Here is a 16,383-nt window from a genome sequence, read left to right as displayed (position 1 = left end):
GGATCAGCTATAAGTTCTGACTGGCCAGTAATGAGTGAGTAAAAAATGAACAAATGCCTATAATTTTAAATACAAATATCAGGATAATAATTTCTTGGTAGTAGGAAAAGCGGTCAGGGTGTGCTTCAACTCCACTTGTAATGTTCTTTGTTGTTGTTGTTGTTGTTATGTGCCATCGAGTCGCCTGCGACTCATAGCGACCCTATGTACAACAGCCCTAAACTCCGCTCTGTCCTGTGCCAATTGCACTGTCTCTGACACTCCCATCCCAATTACCCCAGTCACTGAATCAATCCACCTCAAAGAGGGCCTTCCTCTCCTGCGCCGTCCCTCCACCCTCCCAAGCATGATGTCCCTCTCCAAGGACCGGTCCCTCCTCACAACATGTCCAAAGTATGTTAGACGGAGCCTCAGAATCCTTGACTCCAAGGAGCCACCCGGTTTAACCCTCTCCAGGACAAATCTGTTTGTTTTCCTAGCAGTCCATGGTATTCTCAGTACTCTTCTCCAGCACCACAGCTCAAAGGCATCAATTCTCCTTCTATCCTCCTTGGTCATTGTCCAACTCTCTGATGCATAACAAGTGATTGCAAAGACCATGGCCTGTATCAGACGCACCTTAGTCTCCAGAGAGACACCACTGCTCTTCAGCACTTTGGAGAGGTCCCTAACAGCAGACTTTTATGTTTTATGTAGAAACTGTAAAAGATTTTAAAGTAATTATTCCATCATGTCAAGATTTGTCAAAACTATGTAACAGGTGCAAGGGTGTTTACTTTGTCTTGAAATATCTGTGAATTTGATGAATGTTATGCATTTGTAAAGATGGTATTTTAAAAAGAGAGAGAATGTTTAAATAGTTTGGAGATCACAGAATCACACCGTGTCTCAGCTAGGATTTAAAATCCAGATTTATCTGGTTTAGAACCATGCTCTTAATAAGCTGCTATTTATTCATTCAATTCCTACTTTGAGTACCTCCTATAATGAAGGCATTGTGCAAAGCCCTGTAGGAGACACTGTGATGAATAGGACAGCTCATTGTCTCTCAATGAATTTATAATCTAGTAATGATAAAGCCTTAGGAGAAGCACTAAATTATGGACTATATATGTAAAGCCACACCCACAAACAGCCACTCAGTATGTGGCATTGTGTTACCATCTTCTTTGGATGGATCCTATCCTAATTCCTAAAGAGCTTCATTTCTCAGTTTAACCTCACATTTATATATATCTAGTTTATTCAAATGAGGAGAAAGATAGGCTTATTCCGTTTGCCCTGTCTCTCCGGCATCATCTACAGACAAGAAACCAGAGTTTTTTAGGATTTGATGTGACTAGACTATGCAGATTTGCTGTTGCACTGCAAACAAGGCAAATCTTTCAAAGTCATTCAAGGTCTTAATTTGGGGAGACCTGGCTAATGTTGAACCTCAATTCTGAATGTTCTTAGCCCTATTCTTAAATTACCATTTTATTCAAATTATGGAAAATGCCCTTTCTCCTTAAAAGTGGTTTTAATACAGGCAGTCACAGTTGTATCTGACTTCTGGACAACATGGATAACTCACACGTGTTTTGTAGTAGTATATATATTCACCTTCACTTTAAAACTATTCTTCATCACAACAAATTCTTCATCACAATGACCTTCACTTGCTGTATGTGCAGCTTTTAAATAATCAGAAAGACTTTGAGCCTTTCCTTGCACTAAAGTAAGGCTGAATAAGAACAACATACACTGACTCACCTATAAATTCTTAAAAGACTGATCACATTTGTAATCAGAGCATTCTCTGTAATTCAAAGTACACCTCACCAGTCCCCACAACTAAGCTACAGACCCTGATATATGTAAGATTACATAGACTTTTCCATTGTGCATGCTCGAGCATCTATTGTGTTAAATGTGGCACCAAAAAGCAAAAAGATTGAAGAAAGCACAGTAAATGAAAGAGAATGAAAGCAGTTGGGACCAAATCTGAGAGCAAAAAGATCTTTTAGTCTCTTTTCAACAATGACTTGTTTTCGCTGAATATCTAGGACACACACATGTGTTGTAATTCGTTGTCAAGGTTATATTTTTAAAAAATACCCCAATGCCATCATTTGAGAAAACGTTTGTGTTGAGCTTGATTTTGTATTAAACAAAGAAATGAGCCAACCTGGAGGGTGAGGTAATCAGCCAGGATCTGAATAGGATGGTACAAGTCTGACAGCCCATTGACGATTGGGATGGATGCTTCTTTAGCCAGGATGTCCAGATCTGACTGTCTATACACTCGTGCCAACACTGCATCTGTCATGCTAGACAGCACTCTAGGGCAAACCAAGAAAAGATCATATAAGTTAATTATGCTTTATCATTCCTTCTTTAATATGGAATCTTAGACAGTAATGATAAATGTTAACAAATTAGATTTTTTACTGAGTTATCAAATTTAGTTCTCTATCATTATGACAGATTTAAAAAGATAATATTTAGCATGTAGTCATTAAGAAAGCCAGATGTTGTTCCACCCATTTATTTTGTCTTATCCAGTGATTTTTTTTTAACTAGGTTTTTGCTGTTGTTGTTGTTTTGGCAGAGATGATAAATAGATGTTATGACGAATGATGTTTGATAAATGGAAGTTGGTGCAATTAAGAGACACAATAAAAAAATGAGATGAGAAAGATCCACTGAGGATCGGGAATAAACAGGGCAATGGTGGGCATATTTTGGTGTTGATAAATTTTATAAAATATAATGAATGAAAGTGAGTGTATGAAATACAGTGTGAATTAAGATAGTGTGAAAAACAATGTATATGAACTTTGTAAGCAAATCATTATCAAATAAAAACTTATTTTTGAAAACAGAATGAGAGGGCCAGAAAAGTATTAATAGCTTGGCGTATGGCTAGTTGTGGTTTGCTTTGTTCTTAACATCTTCCCACAGAAAAACATACATTTTCATTATAAGATCGAAAATGCAAGTGTGGCAGCCATGAGAGGGCACCATCTTCAATGAGTACGTGCCTTGAAGCGAGCTGCTAGCTGACAGCCTTCAGCTTCAGCATCTTTGGAATTCCTTGAAGTATTGCTGCCCAAGCTGTGCTCTCCTGGCTACCATTAGACCAAGTACTAAGCATTATGGGAGTCTTCAAGCCCTGCACAATTCCTCCCCTGAAATGACTTCTCTGAAAGGCAGTCTTTCCTCTGGGGCCCCAGCAGACTGAGAATCCTCAGAACTATACTACAGTCTGAGCCTTTTCCTCTCCCACCCTGGATCTATCCCTTCTCCTTTCACATAGTATCAGGCTTGCATTCTGGTCTGAAGATTTCCCCTATCTATCCCTGCTTTATTTCACCTTAATCCTTCACAAGTGTTTTCCTCAGTAAACCTCTTGCATATCTCGTTCCATCTTGGAATCTATTTCTCAATGGGCCTGAGTAGAAATAGGCAACAATAAACTGTGGCAGAAGCTGAGCCTGACAAAGCATTCTCAACTTTATCACTTCACTCTAAACAGCTATCACTATCTTTAGGAGGAAAAAAAAATCTCCCAACTGTAACTGCTTCCTACCATGCAGCACACACACAAAAATAATCACTAAGGCGAGAATAGTCACATAGTCAAACCATGGAGCACTGGTGGCCCATTGGCAAGAAGCTGAAGTGTAATCCCAAAGGCATGTGGTTCAAATCCACCAAGTGCTCTGCAAGAAAAGGATGGGTAATCTCCTCCTGTGTGATTAACTGCCTCTGAAAACCCGCTGGAGGGTCAGCTCTGGGTCAGTTCCAACTCGATGGTACACAACAACAAGTCAAACCACACACTGGTGGTCTAGTAGTAAGAAGCTGTGCTGCAATTCCAAAGGCATGTGGTTTGAATCCACCAGCGGCTTCATGAGAGAAGGATGGGCAGTGTCCTACTGTGTGATTTACTGCCTCTGAAAACTTACCAGAGGGTTAGCTATGGGTTGGTTCTGATGACAGAGTACACAACAACAATAGTTAATGATCAAAGGCTACAACCTTCATTATAGATTACACTTCAATGTCAAGAAAACAAAAATAATCACAACTGGACCAGTAGGCAATATCATGCCAAGGATTTTGTTATACTAGGATAAAAAATCAATACCCATGGTAGCAATTAAGAAATCGGAAAATGTATTACATCCAAAATTGATATTCCTATCTTATATGTTCTTCTTGTTGTGTGCCATCAAGTAGGAACCAACTCTTAACTTGCCCTTCTCCTGCAACTGGTAGATACATACTGGAAGCTTTTGGGATTGAAATGCAGCTTCTTACCACTAGGCCTAATATATGCATTAGGATTTAAAAAAATCTGGTTAAACCATTACAACTGACCTTCTGGAACTTCATTATCCAAAAAAGCAAATTTGACTTCTATGGTAGCCTTTCAAGCTACTTTAGTTTGGGGTTTTGTTGTTGTTGTTTGTTTGGTTTTTGTTTTTCTTGTTGTATACCATGAAATATGATCTGACTGGCACAGGAAGAGATGCTCCTCCTTCTGCAGCAGAGCATCTGGTGGATTCAAACCTCACACCTTCGGGATTGCAGTGCAGTTTCTTGCTACTAAACCTCCAGAGCTCCCTTTCAAGTCATTTTGGGGATCTGGTTCCAACGTGTGACATTGTCCTATGGTTTTCTTGGATTTCACAATGTGCTGTTAAATTTTGAAGTGGCCTAGGCTCAAAACTGTACTAAACAAAAAAGAATATGGCATTAGAATCAAAGGAACACTCATCAACAAACTGCATTATGCAGATGACACAGCCTTGCTTGCACAAAGTGATGAAGACTTGAAGCACTTCCTGAAGATCAAGACTTCAGCTTTCAATATGAATTACATTTCAACATTAAGAAACAAAAATCCTAACCTGGACCAATATTCAACAACAGGGTAGGTGGAGAAAAGATAGAATTTTTCAACTATTTAATTTTACTCAAGTTCCCAATCAACATCCATGGTAGTAGCAGTAAAGAAATATTAAAAATTTGATGTATTGGGGAAATCTGCTGCAAGGATCTCTCCAATGCTATAAAGAACAAGGACGCCAGTTTAAAGACTCTGGTGCACCTGACGCAAACCATGATCTTTTCAATTTCTTTTTATGCATCTGAATGTTGGGCAATGAATATGCATAACAGAAGAATCAATGTCTTTCAATTGCAGTGTTAGAGTACTGAATATACCATAGATTGCCAAAAGAACAAGCAAGACTGTCTTGGAGAGAGTACTATCAGAATGTTCCATAGAGGCAAGGATGGTGAAACTTCATCTCACATACTTTGTGGTCAAGCAGGGCCAATCCTTGGAAAATGACATCATGTTGGAAAACGTAGAAGACCAGTGAAAGATGGGAAGACCCTGAAGTAGACAGATTGACACAGTGACTGTAACAATGAGCTTGAGCATGTCAGAAATTGTGAAGACGATGCAAGATAGGGTAATATTCAAATTGGTATGGTAGCTGTGAGTACTAGTCTACTCAATAGCACCTAACAACAACATTCAGTAGGGGGTGCACTGCCAATCCAATGGTAGGTCGTTGAAATCTATCATGTGCTCCATGGGATAAAGATGGGTAATCTCTTCCCATGTGTTTTACAGCCTCTGAAAACCCACTGGAGGATCAGCTATGAGTCAGTTCTAACTTGATGGCAATGAGCTTGAGTTCAAGTTTACCTATAAACATCATCTCAACTTCACACATGAAGAAATAAAGGCCCTTTAAAACCTTGGAAGAATTAGAGCAAAGTCAAGGAAGACTGAGGGAAGAGGCTGAAGGAAAAAGACCCAACAGAATCAATTGGAGAAGTAAAAACTATAAATATCTTTCAAGAAGACTGGGGTGGGAGAAGGAAGGGAGGCAACTCTGTTATTCTCTCTAGATCATAAGTATCTATAGCAAAATACCCAACAGAGCAAGCTTGCATTTATTTACTTTCTCTGTTTATAATGTAGTTGGTATACATGGAACCTCTGTAGTATAATCTCATGGGAGATTAACTTCATTGAGGCTGGCTGCTGAACAACTCCTGCAACAGAGTTGTTGTGTGTTGTTTTTTTTTTTACCTTGGATGCATATTAGTATTTATGGAGCTTAAAAAAAACACATATGGAAAGCTTGTGAACTAGATGGTTAAATCAAAAGATCTGGCATTGAACTTTAGACACCAATAGTTTTAAAAGTCCCAAAGTTATTCCAATGTGAAAACAAGGTTGGTAACCATTGTTCTAAAAAAAATACAGCATGAGAAGAGGTGGTTGCAAGATATGATAGTCTGCAGCTAGGTAGATATAGAGAAGGAAAAGCTTAGTAGTTGTTGAGATGCCATACAATACAACTGTGTGGATGGTGCAGGGCTGGACAGTATTTTGTTTGTTATAGATGAGGTCCTTGTGTGTCATCACTGATGATGCATACTGAACCACAAAAGTATTCTACAAAGAAATGGAGCCAAAAACTATTGGAAAATAGTCAATTCAATGTCTTTGGTCAGAATGAAATCAGACAGAATAGGTCTGGAACATCCTGTTGTTGCCAGAATCAAAAGTGATTTTAAAGTTGGCAGGGAGAAAATATATTCTTTTAAGAAATTGACAGGGACAATGCTAAAAAGAGGCAAAAAAGTCAAGCCCCAAATACACCCATATGTCAAATTGTGATAATTTATTTAAAGATAGTAAAAGAAAATAACTTGTGCTTGAAAAAAGACCATAATGCTTACAAGAAAAGAGTTAACATAATGAAAATGTACCAAAATATAATTACAATATTAAAGAAGGGTGAATAGCATGTGTACTTAAGTTATCTAATTAAATAAGTAGAAAACTCTATAAATATTTTATTTTGATGCATGTTGTTGTTTGATGCCGTCGAGTCGTAGACGACTCATAGCGACCCTATGAACGAACAGCCTGAGCACTGTTCATACATAGAGTTTCTGGAGGCAAGCCATTTCGGAAGTGGATGCTGCTCCTGCTTCCAGGCTTGATTTAGTCAGGAAGCTCCAGCCAACACTGTCCACCATGGGTGCCCATTGCCACGATTGGCACTTTTGATGCATAGGCACCTTTTAAATCTGTATAAACCACAAAGAATTAACTAAAATGTTTAAGCCAAATAGTATCACAAAGTGCTTCTTAAAAGCAAGACTAGCAAACCTTCCTCTCACATACTTTGGTCATGTTATCTGAAAGGTAAAATCCTGGAAAAGCTTGGAAAGCTTGTTATGCTTGGAAAAGCTGACAATCAGTGCCAAAAAGGAAGGCAACAAGATGGACTGACACAATGACTGCAACAATAGGCTTAAAAACAGCAAGGATTGTGATTAGTGAAGGATCACAGTTTTCTTCTGTTGTATATAGAATTACTATGGGTCAAAGTGAACTTAATGATATATAACAACAATTACAATGAATGGATAGATGCCATCAGCATTTGTGATCTTATCTAAAAATCAAGTAGAAAAGGAGTCCAACAGTTAATTAGTACCAGCTGCTGTAACTAACTTCCAATTAGAAAGAAGATAGAACCATGTATTACAAAATGATAACTTATTTAACTATCCTGAAAAAGAAATTTAAATTTTTAGACTCACTTCCTTTGTCTCACTGAGTATGAAACCTCTTGATGGTTAATTAATTAAGACAAGGCCAATAAGAAAGAGAAAGGTTTTTAAATGTTGAAATGATGACAGACTAATATATCACAAAGTAATAAAATAGACAAAGGACTGTATGAGAATAAAAATGAGTAAATCTTAAAGCACCTCTCATATTTTAATTTTTTTTATCAGAATCTACATGAATGATAGGAATAGGGATCCCTGGTGGCATAATGGTTGAGCATTTAGCTGATAATTGAAAGGTTGTCAGTTCAAGCTCACTCAACAACTCTTCAGGAGAAAGCCTGGGAATTAGCTTGCATAAAGATCACAGTCTAGGAAATCCTATGGGGCTGTCTTATTCTGTCACATGGAATCACCACCACCACTAATAACAGTAGAGATAATAAGAGCTTCACAACAACGTCTTTATCTTAATTCCAGTTAGTGTGAGTATGTAACTCAACTTGGCAAAAGGGATACAGATATTCTCTAAATTGTTTAAATTGTTTTTGTTATTGTTGTTAGGTACTGTCAATTCAAATTCAACTCATAGCAACATAAGAACAGTCAGCCTGAACTCTGCCCTATCCTGTGCTATCCCTCACCATTCTTAAAACACTCAAGCCCATTGCTGAAGTCACCATGTCAATCCATCTCATTGAGGGTCTTCCTCTGTTTTGCTGACCCCTCATCTTTCCAAGCATGATGTCCCTCTATAATGAATAGCCTCACCTAGCTACATGTTCAAAGTATGAAAGACAAAGCTTCACCAATCTTTGCCTCCAAGAAGGACTTCCCGGCTGCACACTCTCTAGGGCATATCTGTTCTCTTGGCAGAACCAACTCATAGTTGACCCTCTATTTTGTTTCTAAAGATGTAAATCACATGGAAGGCAATTGCCCATCTTTCTACCGAGGAACCCCTGGAGGATTCAAATTGCCAGAGAGGTGAAGCCTTTAGGTTAGCAGAGCAACTCCCTATGGACTGCACCACCACAGCAGCAATAACTAACAAATATAGATCTCATGACAAAAAGTGAAAACTATATAATAAAAATAATGTTCATAGCAGTGTTATTCACCATTGCAAGAACATGGAAACAGCCCAAATGTCCAACCACAATAGACTGGACTGAGAAATTATGGAATATTCAAACAATGAAATACTATACAGCACACAAGAGCAAGGATTTGTAAATCACTACCTAACTTGGGAGGGACTGGAGAGCATTATGCTAAGTGAACTAAGTCCCTAAGATCATTATTTTAGAACGTGTATGAGGAGCCAAGGAGGGGAGGGAGAGCAGAGGGGTGAGGATGGGTAGGGGTAGTGGTGGTAAATCATAGGGTTGCACAATTTAATGGGTGGAGGGAGAGTGGATAAAGGAAATGGGAAAGATCTGGTGTGAAAAACAATGTATATGAACTTTGTAAGTAAACCAGTATAAAATAAAAATTTTATAAAAACCAATTAAAAAAATATTCAACTCAGTGGGTAGAATCTTGAGTTTAACTGCACTTGAATTCAGTGACCAGAAGGAAACAAAAGTTAGTGGTCAACACGCTAGATTCTGCAGCCCTGGCTTTCTGAGAAAATAATTCTTTTGCTTTGTAGTTTGGTTACATTTCATAAATCCTGAGAAGATATAAAAATGGTCTCTTGTAAAATCCATGACATCCAGTAATGTGTAAAAGTATAAATTCCAGGCTCATGTAGTAGAAGAAAAGGATGAGAATTAAAAGACATACATGGTTAAATCTATTGTAGTATTGTCATAAAAATTAATCAACTCACTAATCAATGTGGGATTTTGTGTCTTTCATTCATTTTAAAGTGTTGAAAGCATTAAAGTAAATCAGAAATGCTAGACTGGTGATTACGTTAAATGTTTAAAAGCATTTGATTACATTTGCAATCAGTGTTTAAACTGTTGAGGCTTGTTTTGCTCACTTACTATGTATTTGATTTATCAGTTATAAAGGTGGTACTGGGATGTTTAGAATGTGCATTAGAATCATCAAGGAGGCATGTTGAAAACACAGGCTTTAAATCACAGAGTTATAATGAGAGTTTCTGGCCTTTTGGTCTAAGATGGGGCCAAAGATGTGCTATTTCTAACAAGCTTCCAGGTGATGCTGACATTATTGGTTTGTGGCCCACATTTTGGGAGCCTCTGATTCAGAAAGATCTGCTTTTTAATATTTAAATGAATGCCAATTGTTTGATAAGTTCATACGGTTAACAAATTGGACTTCAACACATACAAAAAAGTAGGGAATATGCTTATGTACCACCCCCCAGACATTAAAACATCCATGGATAAAAGGGAACATAGAAAAAAATTTTATAGAAAATGCCACTGCAATCCCCTTCAGGGGCAGAAGCTAAAGGGAAAATGAAATTCAATAATACATGGTAGGGAGGGGGCAGGTCCCCACTTTATTTTCACATTGGAATCACTTGAGGAAGAAAAGATATTAAAGGCCTCTAACTACCGTGTGTTATTTTGCTAAGGATTTTAGTTTCTACTTCCTACTTAAAGCTGTATAAATCATAGAGAAATTCTTATTCTTATTTCAAGTTAGTAAAGGTTTTGAAAAAAAAATCCTTTTCACAGAAAGTGCAAACCTGTAGCGAGAGCTGGACTATGGGAGCATTAGTAGCAAGCTGGGCTTTAAATAGTTTCCCATTCTAAGTGCGTTCTAAGTGCTACTAATGAAAGGTTGACAATTTTAAAACACTCTCTTCCATAATGACTTTTCATTTGGGCCACTTCTCATTTCTATGGAATACACAGCCTCCTTCATGTTTTCCACTGGATTCCTGCAGCTTTGGAGAACAGTTTTAGACATCTGGCAAAAAGGGTAGCAAAACAGTTTTACAAAATCTAAATTGTCCAGATTTCAAGTTTCCCCATACAGACTTATTTTCCTCTGTATGTTTAAATAGGCAATATTGAGAATAAAAGCCAAAAAATTAGCAAGTTAGAATATTATCCAACTTGAATTTTTCTAATTTTTTAAAAAAAATCCCAATGTATATGAATTTTATGGACTTTGTAAACCAGCATAAAATTTAAAAATAAATGGAAAAAAAGAAGGAAAAACCCTCTTTAAAAAAAGAAATAAAACAATGGACTCTGTTAAAAAAAGCTAATTTAGTCTCCCCATAACGCAATCATCTTTTCTGGTTAGAAAAGGAAGAATGGTGTGGGACTTTAAATGTCGAGATGATTCAAACCAAACCCACTGCTTTTGAGTCAAGTTCAACACAAAGTTCCTTTGGGTTTCCGAGGCTGTAATTCTTTATGGGTGGAAACCACCCATTTTTCTCCCTCAGATTTGAACTGCTTTTTGGTTAGGAGCCTGGCATGTTACACACTATACCAGGTGATTCCAGATCAGATGAAATGTTAACCTGGATTAGTTTTCAGTATGTTAATATTGGTGGGTTCATCTGTATTTGGTTGTTATCTCTTCCAAGATTTTCTGCCAAAAGGAGCATTACTGTTATTGTTGTGTGTCATTAATTCAATCCCTACTCACAGAGACCCTATAGTGAAGAGGAGCACTGCTCCTATAGATTTTGCTGTGTAACCTTTAGATATTTTCCCCCACAGAACCACTGATGTGTTTGGATTGCAGGTCTTTGTTCTGACTCAAATGCTTAACCATTGTGCCAAGAAGGCTCCTTAGTATTACTGTAGTAATTAGAAAAAAAAATATTATCTCACAGGGAGTTTTTTCTTAAACATGATTTTGGAACTGAAAAGGAACAATTGCTTCTTATAGAGCACTAGATAATACTGGTCTTGGTAAAGAAATGGGTCTGATGATCCTAGAACATCTTGTAACAGCTGAAAACTGTTATCAAAGACTAATGGAGCTGTGTCAAAATGACCCAGGAGCCAATTTGAAGACAAATTACATTGACCAAAGGTGGGACAATTTGAGCATCAGCAAGAATAGTAACTGCAATGAATGGAAACTTTCAAATATATTAAAAATCCATGAGCTTATTAAGAACTCTAAACTGAAAAATAGAACATTGAGATGAATCATTTTAAGACCAGCATAGTCTATAGGGATTTATATGCACTGCTAACCCAAAGGTCATGCCTCTGGTAGTTAGAATCCATCAGCAGCTCCATGGGAAAAAGATGGGCAGTCTCCGTGATTTTGTTGTTGTGTACTATGGAGTCAGAGTTGACCCATAGCTGACCTTCTAGCAGGTTTTCAGAGGCAGTTAATTGCATGGGAGATTGACCATCTTTCTTCCAAGGAGCAGCTGGTGACTTTGAACTGTATTCCTTTGGGTTGTTAGCACAACTCCCTACCACTAAGCCATTAGAGTTCTCACATGATTTACACCCTCAGAAACCCAAAAGGGTCAGCTTTGATTTGGTACTGATTCCATGGCAATGAGTTTGAGTTTTCTCCCAAGAACTGTTTAAGCACAGAACGAGAAAGCTCAGTACATAAAGAATATCCCAAAGAATATCTCAATACTGGATTATTTTACACCTGGCTCAATGACCATCTGTGGTCATGAATAGTGGTGGATGCTAGCCCACAGATATTTCTACCCAAGTTATGACTTTAGTTATGTCGAGATAAGAATGATGAGGAAGCAAGATAGCACTGTTGGTAAACATAACTAGATTCTTCTCTAAAGAGCTGGTGTTGAGAGAAAATGCCAAATGTAATTTATTCCTGGGGGCTTCTATAAAGGCCAGAATGTTTTAGTTTAGATATTAGGTCTTGAATTTGAGGACCTCAGAGAAAAATGGATTGGGCAGAATGACATACAAAACAATTTTTTCTAAAATATGCTATAGGAATTTCAGTGCTGGGTCGGAATAAGATGACTGTGAGACCATAGAAATACCAGAATTGAGTCAAAGTTTTGTCCTTGACTTAGGTTTAGATTGAGTTAGACTGTAGCTGGATTCAGCCAACGTTGATTGAATTTATTTTATTCTTGACTTGGAAGCAGGAGTTGCATCCACTTCTTAAACAACACACCTCTGGAAACTCTATGAACTTTGAGAAACGATGATAGTTATAGAAAGACTTCAGTTCTTTTGTTCATAGGGTCGCTATGAGTCCTGCTTGACTCGAAGGCAATCAACAACAACAACAACAACAACAACAACAACCCTTGACAGGCAGAATCTCATTTGTCCTTATGTAACTAATTGAGATAATTACTAGTATCACCATTTCAGTAAGGTACTAGAGATTTCAAAAGCAACTAGCCCCAACTACAGGCCAACAGGTTGTAGAACTGTGACATGAACTGAAACTTGTTACGGCTTCAAAGATCTTGCTTTTTACACTATGATAGACTGCCTTTATAAGCAAATATCTTTGTTCGTGCTGTAATGTATTGATTTTTTGTCAACATTTCAAAAAATACATATACCTCTCACATCTTACCTGTAAAGATTCAAAGAGAGGTCACATTTTCCTTTTAGGTATTAATATTTTAAAGCATTTTACTACATGACATTAGCTTTTCTGCTCTTAATATCATTGGTATAAATAGCTTAAGACCAGTATTCTAGCTTTTTTAACTATCTCTTTCAATATGACAATGATTCATCCTCTTCAGGACTCTGCTTCATCTCTAAAACTCCCTATTTATACACCAGAATGGCAATGATTGGAAATCCTTCCACGTTGTTTCAGAGGCATGTGGATAGAAAGTTTAGGCTACTTTTCTTTTTCTACCAGTTTTACACTAGCAAAACACACTTAGCAATCACAACCATAAGTAAATCACATCTACAGGGAAAGTAATTAGAGTAATATTACATTATTTGGTTTTATATGGAGCCTTTCACACAAGTGGTTCCTAAAACTGCATTACTAAGTACCGTATTAAAGTGGAAATGACTGTGAAGCTATTATGCCCCTTTCAATAGTGCACTCAGAGCATTAGGAATGAACAGCTGTCATTATGGAAGAAACAGAAGCCTTGACACTGAGCAATATTTCATTTTGGTTTTTAAGTTCTGACTTTCAACTTCCAAAGATTAGGCAATCTGAGTCATGCTAAAGTATTGTTCTGGTGTCAAATCTAAAAAATTCTAGGACAGAGCAAGGAAATAAAGAAATGATGTAGTTCCCCCCCGCCCCCCACATTTCTTTTTTTAACTAAGATGAAATGATCCAGCTCTGTCTCAAGCCTGGCATCAAGGAATGAACAAAATCTAGAAATGCCCATTATGGATCAAAATGTATGTCCCAAAATATGTGTTGGGATTCTAAAACCCTGTATTTACGGATGCAATCCTTTTTTGGAAACAAAGTTTGGAACTTGATGGCAACTGTATTAGTTAGTTCATAATCAAGTAGGGTGGGTAAGAAGTCTGATCACTTCTGAGTTTAAAAAAAAAGGCAGAATGGACATGGATACACATATGTAGAGGGAGACAGATGTATTTACAAGGATTTCTGGCAGGTACTAGAAGCTGAAAGAGGCAAGGAAAGGCCTCCCCCTAGATCCATACTCCTTAGTTCAGCTGTCTAGCCTCATGAAATGTGAAAAAATAAATACTATGCATTTTATGATACATAATGTGAGAAAACATATGCTTCACCTTTATATACATAAAGAAGTGGAGAACGTTTGCTGGGAATTTCCCCCAAGAAGGAAGTGAGCAATAGAGTTAGTCCTATCTGATGGAAACCTGGGCTCTAGGGATCTATATTGAACTATGGCAGTAATTGGAATCTAAAGAGTGTTCTCCCATGGATATATACACCCTCAACTAGTTAGAGTAAGTTTAAAGTTAAGGACATTTAGAAAAACCCAGAAGATATATATGAATCCAGTTGTGTAGACAAGAGATTTTCTATAATTTTCTGAAAGGCCTGCATGCAATATAGGCTCTTGTTTTGTGCCTAGGCACTAGAATTTGGGAAGGATTCTCCCTTTCCCAAGATGATTTTTTGCCTAAACTCTTTGCACAATCATTGCTTTTTGTTGAACATCTGCTTACCTTCTGAGGTCTTAGGACCTTTCTACTTGTGAGACAGAGGGTACCTATGTGTTCATCCACTATGCTTCTAGAGTTTTGTAAACACAACCTCTTTCCTCATGTTTCTCCAATTCTAGAGGTGGGAGCTGGGAGCTCTGGTGGTCTAGTGGCCAGAAATTCAACTGTAACCTGGAAGGAATGTGGTTCAAATTCACCAGCTGCTCCATGGAGAAGGATGGGCAATCTATTTCTGTGAGATTAACTAACTGCCTCTGAAAACCCACCAGAAGGTCAGCTATGGGTGGGTTCTGATTCAACAATACACAACAACAACAACAGAGGTGGTAGCTACTTCTGAATACCTATAATAAGCAATCCCTTATATGAAAATATGGATTATGCAGTGTTTCATTCTGTTGTACATAGGGTCACTATAAGTTGGAACCAATTTGATGACCTCTAAAAACAACAATAACTTTGGCATGCATAAGAAGAAAGTAGGAAGTGCTATAGATACCTTAAGGACATATATAAGTGCTATAGATTCCGTGAATGGGGCAATAGGAGTAGGCAGGTCAGAAATAATAAGATTGGCACAGAATTGAGCAGGGTTTAGGGCTGTTGTATATATCACAAGTGACTCGACAGCACATAACAACAACAAAAACAGATGCTTGAGGCACATATATACCAGACGGTGGGATATATATTCTACTCCTAGTTGTTGCTGTTGATTGCTGTCAAGTCAAGTAAGATTCATATGACTCTATGAACAAAAGACCTAATGCCTTTCCATAGCTATCATCATTTCTCCAAGTTCGTAGAGTTTCCATAGGCATGTGGTTTAGGAAGTCGATGCCACTCCTGCTTCCAAACCTGTTTTACAACTGGGAGCTCCACCAAACATTGTCAACATTGGGAAACCATTATGTATTTGATACCCCAATGGCACATGGTTCAGCATCACAGCAAACTCAGATTACCTCAGTATAGCAAATTGGTGAAGAGTGATGTACAAAGTAGAAGAATGGTCTTCCAAATATAACAACACTAGTTTCACTTAGCAATGGTTAAGTGTCATCAAGACGAATATGACTCATAGTGACTCTATGAACATAGTGATTCTATGAACTCTCTGTTCTATAATTAACATCATTTCTGCATGTTTATAGAGTTTCCAGAGGCATCGGGTTTAGGAAGTGTATGCCCCTCCTGCTTCCAAACTTGAATCAATCTGGAAGCTCCTCCAAACACTTATCATGATGGGTAACCATTATGGTGTTTGATATGACTAGACTAGACTTTGATTAGAAACACTCTCACTAGAAATAGCTTTTCCAGCCCATTGGAAGACTCCACACTGTATTACTTTGGATATCCTTCCAAACTCTTTCCTTTGACCTTGTTCCAACATGATGTTAGCTTGACCAAGTGCTGCACTGCCTCTAAGAACTATTTGTTTCAATTGGCTATAGTTACCTTTTATGGCCTTCAGCAACAACAATCCATTAAAATGCCATTATTCAACAAAGAAAGCAGGCTATTGCTTGAGGTCTAGGCTTCTGCTGAATTTTGTCATGTTTCAGCTCTTCTTAGCTCACTACTCCTAGTACCAATTGCTATTTCAGAAAGAATTTAGTCAGGAAAAAAGAAACTACACTAAGTATTGCAGGTGTCATTATTGTTAGATACTGAGTCACCTTCAACTTATAGCACAAAAAAGTGGAAACCTACCAAATCTTGTACTGTTTCCACAATCTCT

At 37.7% G+C, this 16,383-nt stretch overlaps 1 protein-coding gene across 1 annotated transcript in view; it reads right to left on the bottom strand.

Annotated features, from left to right (window-relative positions):
- Nucleotides 1-16,383, bottom strand: part of OTC (ornithine carbamoyltransferase) — a 97,503-nt gene that overhangs the window by 23,280 nt on the left and 57,840 nt on the right. The window contains exon 4 of the mRNA XM_006897513.1: nucleotides 2,168-2,321. Within this exon, the coding sequence (XP_006897575.1) occupies nucleotides 2,168-2,321 (154 nt within the window). The remainder of the gene's footprint in view (nucleotides 1-2,167; nucleotides 2,322-16,383) is intronic.

This window comes from Elephantulus edwardii, unplaced genomic scaffold, assembly GCF_000299155.1.
Source record: "Elephantulus edwardii isolate Elephantulus edwardi_28Jun2011 unplaced genomic scaffold, EleEdw1.0 scaffold00210, whole genome shotgun sequence".
Lineage (NCBI taxonomy): Eukaryota > Metazoa > Chordata > Mammalia > Macroscelidea > Macroscelididae > Elephantulus > Elephantulus edwardii.
This window is presented reverse-complemented; position numbering and strand designations above follow the sequence as displayed.